Raw genomic sequence first — 12,739 nt, forward strand, 5'->3', positions numbered from 1 at the left:
CCTGGCTCGGCTCACTCACTTCCTCGTTCCTTTTCTTGTTCGTTCAACATCAAAGAAATCATGATGATTCCACACTCCCAAGGCTATGCTAAACCTTTAACTCAAGTTCCAATATAACAGCAAGAGGATGAATGGTGTGACATTTCAGTTTGATTCAGGCAAAATGCCAGATTCCAAGGTCTTTCTGCCAATGCATCTCATACATCAGCTGATCATAATTTTTTTTTTACGTTAGTGACCATACATATTGTCTTGCAAATGGTTATTAAAGGAGTGAAATGCTAAGTGCCTGATGCAGATCTCACTGCTTGTCTACCAGTGTGTATTACATTGACAACCCACACTTAACCAAAAGTAAATCTCACAAAGACAATAAATGAAAATATCTTTGCTGCTTTATTTGTGTAGATATTTTATTGGTTAAGTGAACCTTGTGAAAATACGGAATTTATGGAAACAAAGAATTTTGATAAATCTTAGTTAACAAAAGATTGTTTTATGAATAAATACATAGGTATAATTGATAAAACATTCACATGATCCCACCAATGGTTTTCTCCAATCACACATGTTCAACTTCTTTTAGTACATAAAAAGTACAACACTGGTCCTTTAAAGCATAATCAGTTTTTGTTTTAAACAGTCACCATAGGTTGATGCAACAATAACATTTCGAAAGATGCTGGTTTAAACACTTTCTAGTTTTACAGAAATAACCTTAGTATAATACACCAAGAATAGCAATTACAATGCAATCCTGTTATTTCTACAGGTTGGGACAGACAAAAAAAGTTACACATAACCAAACATGCACAAAACAGGAATAATTGATGCAAAGTCAGGATTAAACTCAACTTGTTAACGATATGTTCAGATTAATTTTACTGTAAATGACCAGAATAAAATCTATCTTTACAAGCTACCATACAGGTATTAATGGCAGTGTTTGGTCATGACAACTTGAGACATCAAAATAAACTTAAAGACAAAACTCCACATTTGGAATGTTATAAGGCATTTTCCCCTATGGCACAGCCCCATCATGTTTGTTATTAGTATATACTGAACACACCCCAGTGTGAAATCATCAAGAAGGCACTGCTTTACATTCTTCAACATCCTGTCACAAAAGAATACATTTTGACCTTTTAAATACAAGTTTACTTTGGACCCTGCTAAAAAGTATTTTACACTCCAAACTAAACATTTATGCTAAGCTCACTTGTCTCTTTTAAGGGACTGTAACACTCATAAACTAAGCACTAGTTAACAGGGAATTCTCAAAACAGCATTCAGAAATTATTCAAAAAGCACTTCTGTATATTGGACGAGTATTTTTGCCGTTAGTGGTATTCTAACATTTGCACATTATTTAGTTTATGGCTTCTGCTAAAACTGGCTTAACTACAGTTGTAAAAATTGATCCTTGTATCTAGCCAGTTATATATGGAGCATCAACGAGCATGGAGAATTTGTTTTAAAGCATTGCATTTGACTGCAAGATAATTAAATATACATAATATCATACACGCAATGAAAATGTTTTGAAGAATTTTGTCATCAAATTAGAAGCACATTTAGTCCAACATAATGCCTGGCACCCTTATAGTTAGTGATCCACATATAATGAAGAACAAACCTTAAAATAACCGATCCAGATTGCTCTGATATATGGCTGTGTTTGATTCTGGTCATGGTTAATTGAATATAGAGTTAATAATAATTTGAAGCAGGATAAGGAAGATAATAACCACATAGTCTCTGTGCTGCAAGAGGGGGTGATTTGCATTAGACTGGCTTGCCACTGTTCGAGTCCTCAGAGCTGTCAAACTTCTAAAATAAAGAGTGCAATTTTTAGCTCAAAGGCAAAACACACTGCAATTCATAAGTATTTCACATTTCTAGCCTAGCACTTCTTTTAAGGGAAAAAATCAACTTATATTTTGATCATGCACCTATAGTCTCACTCATCCACAATACCCTGAGCAATATTAACCTAGCAGTTACTACCTTTGCAATTCTTTCATTTTAGACATTTCACATAGACATACTCCTGCAATTGGGGAGCCCTGAACACTTTCATACTTTTCAATTAGGGAGCATGGAGGAGGATTAGGGGAGGGGAACAATGCAGATGATAATGATAAGAATGAAAAAATGTTTTTATTTTGATAGCACCATTATTGCAGAAAACATACCTTTTTATTTGTCATGGAATATGGGCACCTTGATGAATTACTGCAGTGCACCTTAGAGATGTAACACGCTGCTCCCACAGTGCATCGGGGGAAGGGAAACCGATCAAGTTGACTGCTTTGTCCTGGATGTTATTGACCTTCTTGAGTGTTGTTGGAGCTGCACTCACCCAGGCAAATTGAGAGCGTTTCCATCACATCCCTGACTTGTTTACCATTTTGGAGAAGATTTGTAACTCAGGTTATGGATCAGATTGTAAGTTTGCTCATTGAGCTGGTAGATTTGTTCTAGAGATTTTGTCACCATGCTAGGTAACATCATCAGTGAGCTGGTGTTCTGTCTCACTTGCTATTTTTGTGTCTTGGTTTGATGTGGTGGGTGTTATCACTTCCAGTTCTTTTTCTGAGAGGTTAGTAAATGGGGTACAAATCGATACGTTTGTGAATGGAGTTCTGGTTTGAATGCCAGGACTCCAGTAATTCCCGTGTGGGTCTTTGTTTAGCCTGTCCCAGGATGGATGTATTGTCCCAGTCGAACTGGTGTCCCTCCTCATCTGTGTCTATGGATACCAGTGATAGTTGGTCATGTCTTTTGGTGGCTAGTTGGTACTCATGTACATAAGCAACATCTCAGAAAAAGAACCGGAAGTGATATCACCGACCAGAACAGATAAATAGCTAGCAGGACAGAACACCAACGCTTCACCGGAGGCACATTAATGATGTTACCTAGTATAGTGATGAAACGTCCGAGAACAAGTTCAGCCAGCAAATTTACAACCTGATCCCTGACTCATGCCTTGTAGATGACGGACAGGCTTTGGAAGTCAGGAAGTGGGTTACTTTCTGCAGAATTCCCAGCCTCTGACTTGCCCTTCTAGCCATAGTATTTATATGGCTAGTCCATTCAATTTCTGAAAACTACCAGGTATCTCATACGAGGGATTCAGCATTGAATGTCAAGTAATGATAGGTCAATTCTCTTCTTTTGGACATAGTCATTACCTAGTTCTTCCTCTGTACTTAGTTTGACTACAGCAGGAGTTTTTCCCCGATTTCCAAAACCAGTTAAAGAAAAATGTACTGTGTACAGTACTGGTCAGCGTACTTGCGAAAGAATGTTATGTATTGGAAGCAGTTCAGAGAAGGTTTACTAAACTAATCCCTGAAATGGGTAGATTGTCTTATGTGGAAATGATAGACAGGGTAGGCTGAAGTTTAAGAGAGTCAGAGGTGATTTAATTGAAACACAGACTATCTCAAGGGCTCTGGACCAGGTGGGAAGGATGCTTTCTCGTGGGAGGATCTACAACTAAGAGTCAGATAGTTGTAGAGATAAAGATCAGGAAACCATTCATTTCTTGCAGGGTTATGAGTCTTTGGAATTCCCATCCTCAAAATGCAGTGGATGCAGAATCTTTAAATATTTTGAAGGCAGAGGGAGATATTTCATCCAAGGGGATGAAATATTATTGAGGAATATGCAGGAATGTAGAGCTGAGGTTAAAATCAGATGAGCCATCATCTTACCAAGTGGCCTATTCTTGTCCTTTTGTTTGTTTGTAAATGGGAATTAGGAATCAAATGGTGATAGGGATGTTCGGAGTAACTGGTCATCCAACATTGGCACTGCAATCTATAATTTAGATTTTGTTCAAAATTTTCAATATCCATTTATAACATAGAACATTACAGTGCAGTACAGGTCCTTTGGCCCTCGATGTTGTGCCGACCTGTGAAACTAATTTGAAGCCCATCTAACCTACACTATTCCGTTCTTGTCCATATGACTATCCAATGATCATTTAAATGCCCTTAAAGTTGGCGAGTCTATTACTGTTGCTGGCAGTATATTCCATACCCTTACTACTCTCTGAGTAAAGAAATTACCTCTGACATCTGTCCTACATCTATTAATTTAAAGCTATGTCCCCTCGTGCTAGGCATCATCATCTGAAGAAAAAAGCTTTCACTGTCCAACCTATCTACCTCTCGGATTATCTTATAAGTCTCAATTAAGTCACCTCTCAACCTTCTTCTCTCTAACAAAAACAGCCTCAAGTCCCTCAGCCTTTCCTCATCAGACCTTTCCTCCATACCAGGCAACATCCTAGTTGACAATGGTCCTGACCACAAATGAATTAATCAATTAATGTGATTTCACTTAGAAATCAGAAATTTGAAAGCACATCTTTAATTAGAACATAGAACATAGAAGAATACAGCGCAGTACAGGCCCTTCGGCCCTCGATGTTGCGCCGATCCAAGCCCACCTAACCTACACTAGCCCACTATCCTCCATATGCCTATCCAATGCCCGCTTAAATGCCCATAATGAGGGAGAGTCCACCACTGCTACTGGCAGGGCATTCCATGAACTCACGACTCGCTGAGTAAAGAACCTACCCCTAACATCTGTCCTATACCTACCCCCCCTTAATTTAAAGCTATGCCCCCTTGTAATAGCTGTCTCCATACGAGGAAAAAGATTCTCACTGTCGACCCTATCTAAACCCCTAATCATCTTATACACCTCTATCAAGTCACCCCTAAACCTTCTTTTCTCCAATGAAAACAACCCCAAGTGCCTCAGCCTTTCCTCATACGATCTTTCTACCATACCAGGCAACATCCTGGTAAACCGCCTCTGCACCCGTTCCAGAGCCTCCACATCCTTCCTATAGTATGGCGACCTAAACTGCACACAATACTCCAGATGTGGCCACACCAGAGTCTTATACAACTGCAACATGACCTCAGTACTCCGGAACTCAATTCCTCTACCAATAAAAGCCAGTACGCCATATGCCTTCTTCACCGCACTATTTACCTGGGTGGCAACTTTCAAAGATTTGTGTACATGGACACCAAGATCCCTCTGCTCATCCACACTACCAAGTATCCGACCGTTAGCCCAGTACCCCATCTTTTTATTACTCTTACCAAAGTGAATCACCTCACACTTAGCTACATTGAACTCCATTTGCCACCTTTCTGCCCAGTTCTGCAGCTTATCTATATCCCGCTGTAACCTGCCACATCCTTCCTCACTGTCTACAACTCCTCCGACTTTCGTATCATCCGCAAACTTGCTCACCCAACTTTCTAACCCCTCCTCCAGGTCATTTATAAAAATGACAAACAGCAATGGTCCCAAAACAGATCCTTGCGGAACACCGCTAGTGACGGCACTCCAAGATGAACCTTTGCCATCAACTACTACCCTCTGTCTTCTTCCAGCCAGCCAACTCCTAATCCAAACCTCCAACTCACCCTCAATTCCATACCTCCGTATTTTTTGCAGTAGTCTACCATGGGGAAATTGCTAACAATGGCCCTGTTATAGCTTGAACATTACTTAAACCATGTCCAAGATAACATGAGCTGAAACCTCAGAACAGCTTCCATCTAGAAGGACATGGGCACACCACCCCCTGCAAGCTCCCCTCCAAGTCACTCACTATCCTGACTTGGAAGTATATAACTGCTCCTTCACTGTCACTGGGTCAAAATCGTGGAATTCCCTCCCTAAGGACATTGTGGGTCAAACTACAGCACATGGACTGCAATGGCTCACGAAGACCTTCTCAAGTACAAAGTTAAAAATCACACAACACCAGATATAGTCCAACAGATTTATTTGCAAGTACTAGCTTTCAGAGCTAGTACAGGCAATGAACGATGGTCTAGCCAGCGATACCCACATTCCATGAACGAATACTTTTAAAAAGAAACCTGTCATCCCAAATAACTTAGAAGTACAAAGAGACACAAAGCAGCAGAAAGGTTAAAGGTTCATCTCAAGCAAAGCTAATTTCAAAATAGTCAAACAAAACGACAGGCATTAAAGTAGAGTTACAGCAGCTGTGAAAGTCTGACAAAGCCTCAAAAAAGGAAGATGAAAAATGTTTATTTATAACAGCCACAAAACAAGAAATTAAGCTCCCAGAGTGAGTGTTTAAGAACAGAAACATGATAGTGAGAGAGAGAGGAGGACAGGAGAGGGAGAGAAGGAAAAGGGAGAAAGAGAGAAAGAGGAGGAGAGGGGTAGAGGAAGATAGAGACAATGGGCAGGGAGTGACAGGGAGGGAGTGGACAAAAGGAGAGGTTGAGATGAGGAGAGGCAAAGAAAGAGTGGGAATGGGACAGGCAGAGAGAGATGGGGGTAGAGGAATAGGATGGAGGAGGGGTTAGGAGGGAGACAGAGACCATAAGATATAGGAAGAATTTAGGCCATTCGGCCCATCAAATCTGCTCCATCATTCGATCATGGCTAATATGTTTCTCAATCCCATTCTGCTGCCTTCTCCCTCTAACCCATCATCTCCTTACCAATCAATAGCCTATCTCTGTCTTGAATAAATTGAATGCTTGGCCTCCATAGCCCTCTGGGGCAATGAGTTCCACAGACTAACTACTCTTTGGCTGAAGAAATTCCTCCTCATCTCAGTTCTAAAGAGTCATCCCTTCACTCTGAGGTAGTGCCTTTGGGTTTTAGCCTCTCCTACTCTGGAAACATCTTCTCTATGTCTACTCTATAAATGCCCCTCAGAATTCCCTAAATTTCAATCAGATTCCCTCCTCAATCTTTCAAACTCCAAGTACAGACCCAGAGTCCTCAACCACGCCTCATATGACAAGCACTTCATCCCCTGGGATCATTCTTGCAAACCTCTTCTGGACCCCCTCCAACACCAACACATCCCTCCTTAAATATGAGGCCAAAAACTGCTCACAATATTCCAAATGCAGTCTGACCAAAGCCTTGTACAGCCTCAGCAGCACATATCTTCCTTTGCATTTTAAACCTCTTGAAATGAATGCTAACATCGCATTTCTTTTCCTAACTGCCACCTGAACCTGCGCGGGGGAAAGAGAGAGAGTGAGCGAGCATGCGAGAGAAGATGGAGAAAAACAGAGATGAGAGAGAAGAAATGAAGAGGGTATGATAGTGAGAGAGACAGAAGGAGAAAAAGAAAGACAGAGTGTGTGTGTGTGTGTGAGAGTGAGAGAGAGAGAGACAGAGAGAGAGAGAGAGAGAGACGGACGAGACAGGAAGAGAGGGAGAGACACACACATGGGGGGGGGTGGGTGGGAGGAGAGAGAGAGAGAGAGGAATGTGGGAGTGGAGGAAGAGAGAGAGAGGAGACATGGAGAGAGGGAGAGACACATTGTGGTGGGGAAGAGAGCGCGTGAGAATGAGGAGAGAAAAAGAAAACAGAGAGAGATGAGAAGTTAATCTCCATCAATAGGGACCTGGAAATTCCTTCCATTGTATATTGTAAATGGCTCATCAAAGCTCGGGGTGAATGGGTCAGGAACACTCTGCTGTCCCCTACTGGTCCACTGCAGGCAGCGCAAAGTCAATGCTGCACAGGAATAATTGCAATCTGAGTCGGGGTCTGAGGTGGAATTCAAAACTTGGGTGTAGCATGTGGGACACTTTGTGCAAAATAACTGCTCCAACTAAATCCAATGGGGATTTATAGCCTATGCCATGACATCATCCCTTTTTACCAACTGTAAATATGAGAAGGTTCATGATCCATCACCCACAACGGGAGGGGCTATAAAGTCAGTTTAAGAAAGCACTAGAATGCATTTAAGGGATTAGTCAAAAAATGATCAGAGCATAGAAAGACCAATTAGCCCATTAGGTCCATGCCAGCTCCCTGCAGAGCCATCCAGTCAGTCCTATTCCTATGATTGCTCCTCCTACTCTGACAAGTTCATTGTTTTCTGCAGTTCACCCAATTCCCTGTTGAATCACCACCTCTATGTTGCAGGACATTACCACTCATTGAGTAACGACATCCTCATGTCCCTGCTCTGTATCTCCTGCCCAAAGCCGAAAAATCTGTATCTAGGCTGAATGAAAGAGCATGACCTACATCGAAGTGCACCATTACAACATGGCCAATAGCTTAGGGCTTGTGGTGAAGAAAGTGAAGCAACCAGGATCAATGCTTCTAACTTCTATCCTCTGTTGTAGTGTGAGCAATGAAATAAGTGAGCATCTCTTTCTTTCCAATATTAAAATATTCAAATAAACATGACTTTGCTGAGCTCCTTAGAACCTATTGGTGTCCATGAAACTGTTTACCAGAATTAATCATCACAAATTTGCATGTTACATAACCTAAGAAATCTCACTCCCATACTCTCCTGTGGGAGGTGAATAAAGTTTGAGGCTACTGTCTAAAAATTAATTATCAGGTAATATCTTAACTGCACCTAATGCACAATATTAGTATCACCTGAATCAGAGGGGATTGTCAAAGGTACATTGCCTCAAGGGGCTGTCTTGTGGTGCAGTCGTAATGTCCCTACCCATGGACCAGGAGACCCGGGTTCACCTATTCCATAGGTGCGTAATAACAGCTATGAACGGGTTGATTAAAACACAATATTAAAAAAAAAACCTGGCTCAAGGCAGGCCTCATCTTTTCAGTCTCCATGCTTCTCTTCATCACCAGATGCTGTCATTGTTCCATCTGTTCAGCATTAATAAAACTTTCCAAAATTGCTATTCAATTTCAATTAGTTATAGAGCCATACAGCATGGAACAGGCCCTACTCATTTATGCTGACCAGGTTTTCTAAACTGTACTAGTCCCATTTGCCTGTGTTTGCCCGACATCCCCCTAAACTCTCCCTATCCTTGTACCTATCCAAATGTCTTTTAAAACATTGTAATTGTACTTGCCTCTGCCACTTCCTCTGGCATTCCTAATACACAACACCCTTAGTGTGGAAACATGACCCTCAGATCTTTTTTTTATATCTTTCCCCTCTCACTTTAAACCTCTGCTGTCTAGTTTTGGTCTTCCCAACCCTGGAGAAAAGACCTTTGTTATTCACCCTATCCATGCCCCTCCTGATTTTATAAACCTCTATGGAGTCACCTCTCAGCTCCTATGCTTCAGGGGAAAAGGTCCAGCCTACCCAGCCTCTCCTTATAACTCCAACCCTCCATATGAATCTCCAAATCAACTTCAGGTAAATCATCTGCCCTGACAGTTTTGGAATTATCAAGAACCAGTCAACCTGCATTACAAATGCCATGCAGAATTCTTTAAATTTAACTTCCAGTTCATACCTGTTGATCTCCTCCTGTGCATGCTTTATTGAATCTATGGCACTCAGAATTTCAGTAAGATCATTTGCCTTCTTCCTCAACCTTGTGTTGTGCTTCGCTGTCTTTTGTTCTGTAAGAAAGGTTGGGACTATTACCACAGACACATCAAACCTTAGAGCTGAGATGTTAAAACAGATCAATCTCTCTCAGAACTTTCAAGTTCTTAATATCTTTAAACTTTATAAATTATTTTTACAGTGTCTTTAACATAGTAAATCATCTGTTTCGCACAAGGGTAATCAGATTACAATTGACAATAAAGAGAAAAAAAATTTGAAGAAACATCCAAAAGCTTCAAGGAGGAGAGAACAGTAGACAGTGGAAAGGTTTAAAGAGCTTCCACAGCTTTGATGTGGGCAGCTGAAGGCAGAACTGTCAATGGGGGTGAGGAACAGGCAGCAAAAGAAGCACAAGAAGCAGGATAGGAAGAGGACATAATTCTTAGGATGTTGGAACTGGAAGAGGTTACAGAGAAAGGAAGCAGCAATGTCATGGAAGGATGGTAAAGTCCATTAATAGATACAAAAGGAGTCAGTTGTTCAATGCATGCACATTTCAGCAAACCAGAAAGGATTCTTTATTGGCTCAGGACATCATTGTATCTTCTCGGTGCCATTAGTCTTTTTCAATTTCCTATCTATTCTAGGATTCTCTCTCAAATAGAACAGTATGCATATGAATGAATCTAAACATTGCATCTTTTGAGAAAGGAATTTAAATTGCAGCCCTTGTATTGGACGTCTAAAGATTCATCATGAGACCTGCAGGGAGGGTGATTATAATTTCTGAAGAATTGAAAAATGAAAATGGATAGCATCATGGTATATTGAGCAAGTGGGTCGACATAGTGGCTCAATTATTAGCACGGCTGTCTCACAACACCCAGGTTTGGTTCCACCCTCCGGTGATTGTGTGGAGTTTGCACATTCTCCCCGTGTCTACATGGGTTTCTTCTGGGTATTCTGGTTTCCTCCGACAGTCCAAAGGTGTGCAGGTTAGGTCGATTGGCCATTCTAAATTACCCGTAGTGTCCAGGGATAAGCAGGCTTGTTAAGTTAGCCATGAGAAATGCAGGGTTACTGGGATAGTGTAGGGGGATGTGTCTGGGTGGGATGCTCTTCAGAGTGATAGTGTAGACTCGATGGGCCAAATGGCCTGCTCCCTCATTGTAGGGATTTTATGATGATTCTTTGAGCTCACCTGTCCAAGATCAGAAATGGATCAAGTCAGGGGCAGATATTGCTTGAATCCATAAACTCAATCCAAATTCTGGCCACTGGCTGAAATTCTGGATCACATTGCAGGAAGGAGTAGTAAAATCCAGGTGCTATTTGCTGTAATCAGTGCATTGTCCTCTCATGAGCTGTTCTATCGTTTGGAGAAGCATTGCTGCCTCACACCAACTATTACAAGCTGGTGAAATGACAAGCAACATGCAACCAGAGGAAAAAGAAAAGACATTTGTTGTGTGGTTTTAATTTCTTGTTGGGCTGCTATCCTTGACTTGGAATGTTAAACATAAACACATTGAGGAAGGACTTAAATATAAAGCAAAATAGTTCAGATACTGGAAATGCAAAAACTGCTGGTAATACTCAACACTCAGGTAGTTTTCTGTGTAGGGTGAAACAGGATGAATGTTTCGGGTCAATGCTGCCAGACCTGAGCTATACAGCACAGAAAAGACCCTTTGAATTTATGATCTTTGTTGTTCTTTCTCTCTGGGTTTCATCTCCATCTTCATTTACTCCTCCCCCCCACCCCATCTTTAGCATACATACCAACAATTTCCTTGCTACAATTAGTCTTGAAAAAGGGTCACTGGACCTGAAACATGAACTCTGTTTTCTCTCCACAGACTTGCTGAGTTTCACCAGCAATTTCTGTTTTTGTTTATGGCATTCCAAATGCTCATCCAAGTACTTTTTAAAAGTTGAAGTTTCTCACCTCAGCTGTTCTCCCAGGCAATGCATTCCAGATTCCCACCACCCGCTGGATGAAAACACCTCTCCTCAATTCCCCTCTGAACCTCCTGTCTTCATCTAAACATTGTGCCCCCTCATTGTTGACCCTTCAGTTAAGGGGTATAGCTACTTCATACTCACTCTGTCCATGCCCCTCATAATGTCACACACCTCAATCAGGTCCCTGAAATAACTCCACAAAGGCTGGTATCCCATCAAGTCCCCCTTTACTTACACATGGAGAGTCCGTGTCACTGATCCAGCTCCCTCAGAACCAGCTCTGAGTGAACATAATCTGTCATTCCTGTTTTGTTTAAATTTTATTAACCAGTACAAATGACACAGTTAACGTGAACAGAAATTTACAGGGCAAAGGGGCTGCAAAGCCAGATCCCAAACTCCACCATTCAATCAGTTTTCAGGGAAATGAAGACAAATCTCAAATTCCATTTTCAGTCATTACAAAAATAACAAATACATATCAGACAGTCCAATCAAATGAGAAACAGTGCATAGAATACAGACTCCTCCCAGCAAGCCACACGTCCCTCCCACCTTTTGGCTACTCTAAGGCAGCCCGCCCCTATGCCCCTTCTGGCTCTAGGTCCGCCCTGACACCTTCAGGCCACCTCTAAGACAGCCCATTCTGTTTCCCCAACCGCAACCCCCACCCCCACCCTTCCCAGGATGACAACGATCAGGATGGCCTACCCACCTTCTGGCTTCCCTAACCGCCTTTTTGCATCTTATGGCCACCTCAAGGACAATCTGCCCCGGTACCTGCTTGCGGTGATAGCGCCAAGGATGGCATACCCACCTCCCAGCTCTGTCTGCCCTTACGTACCATCAGGTTCTCACCCATCCTGACACGCCATCCGGCCTGTGGACTGCCCTGATACACATTTCGGCCACTTCTAGGACAGCCCGTTCCCCTTTCTGGGACAATGGCCCACAAGCCTACTGGATCTCGGCTTGCCCCTACGCACTTTCCGGCCACCTCTAGGACAGCCTGTCCCGATTACCCTTTCTCAGGATGATAGCACTCAGAACGGCCTACTCACCTTCGGGGCAGCCTACCCATCTTCAGGTTCACAGGACGGCCTATCCAGCCTCCGGCTCTCAGGGTGACAGTTTTCGGGGACCTATCAGTCTTTCGGCTCACAGTAAGGCTTGCCAGACCCAGGGACACATAAGACAGTGCAGGTGATCATCCCAACAAGCAACAAGACAGAGTCAATTACCACCAAACAGAATCCATTACCATAAACAGTTCTCTTCAGAATGCAGAGTCCATTGCCAGAAACAGAGTCCACATTCGAAAACTGAGTCTATTCCTGATGGCAGAAAATGCACACCCAATAGCACACATACAGGTGTTCAGTCTCCAGAGAGGCCTGGTCCATCCTCAGAGGACCATACCCACTCGCAGTAATACAGTTCAT

General features: G+C 42.2%; 1 protein-coding gene across 11 annotated transcripts in view; it reads right to left on the reverse strand.

Moving 5' to 3' along the window:
• Positions 1-383: 383 nt before the first annotated feature.
• osbpl8 (oxysterol binding protein-like 8) overlaps positions 384-12,739 on the reverse strand; it is a 432,009-nt gene continuing 419,653 nt past the window's right edge. For all 11 annotated transcript variants that reach the window (XM_043708784.2, XM_087996947.1, XM_043708789.2 and 8 more), the window contains 2 exons: positions 9,295-9,403; positions 384-1,833 (listed from right to left, as the gene is read on the reverse strand). In XM_043708784.2, the coding sequence (XP_043564719.1) occupies positions 1,698-1,833; positions 9,295-9,403 (245 nt within the window). In that variant the 3' untranslated portion in view covers positions 384-1,697. The remainder of the gene's footprint in view (positions 1,834-9,294; positions 9,404-12,739) is intronic.

This window comes from Chiloscyllium plagiosum, unplaced genomic scaffold, assembly GCF_037043375.1.
Source record: "Chiloscyllium plagiosum isolate Xiang-an unplaced genomic scaffold, Cpla_swu_hap1 HiC_scaffold_19, whole genome shotgun sequence".
Classification (NCBI taxonomy): domain Eukaryota; kingdom Metazoa; phylum Chordata; class Chondrichthyes; order Orectolobiformes; family Hemiscylliidae; genus Chiloscyllium; species Chiloscyllium plagiosum.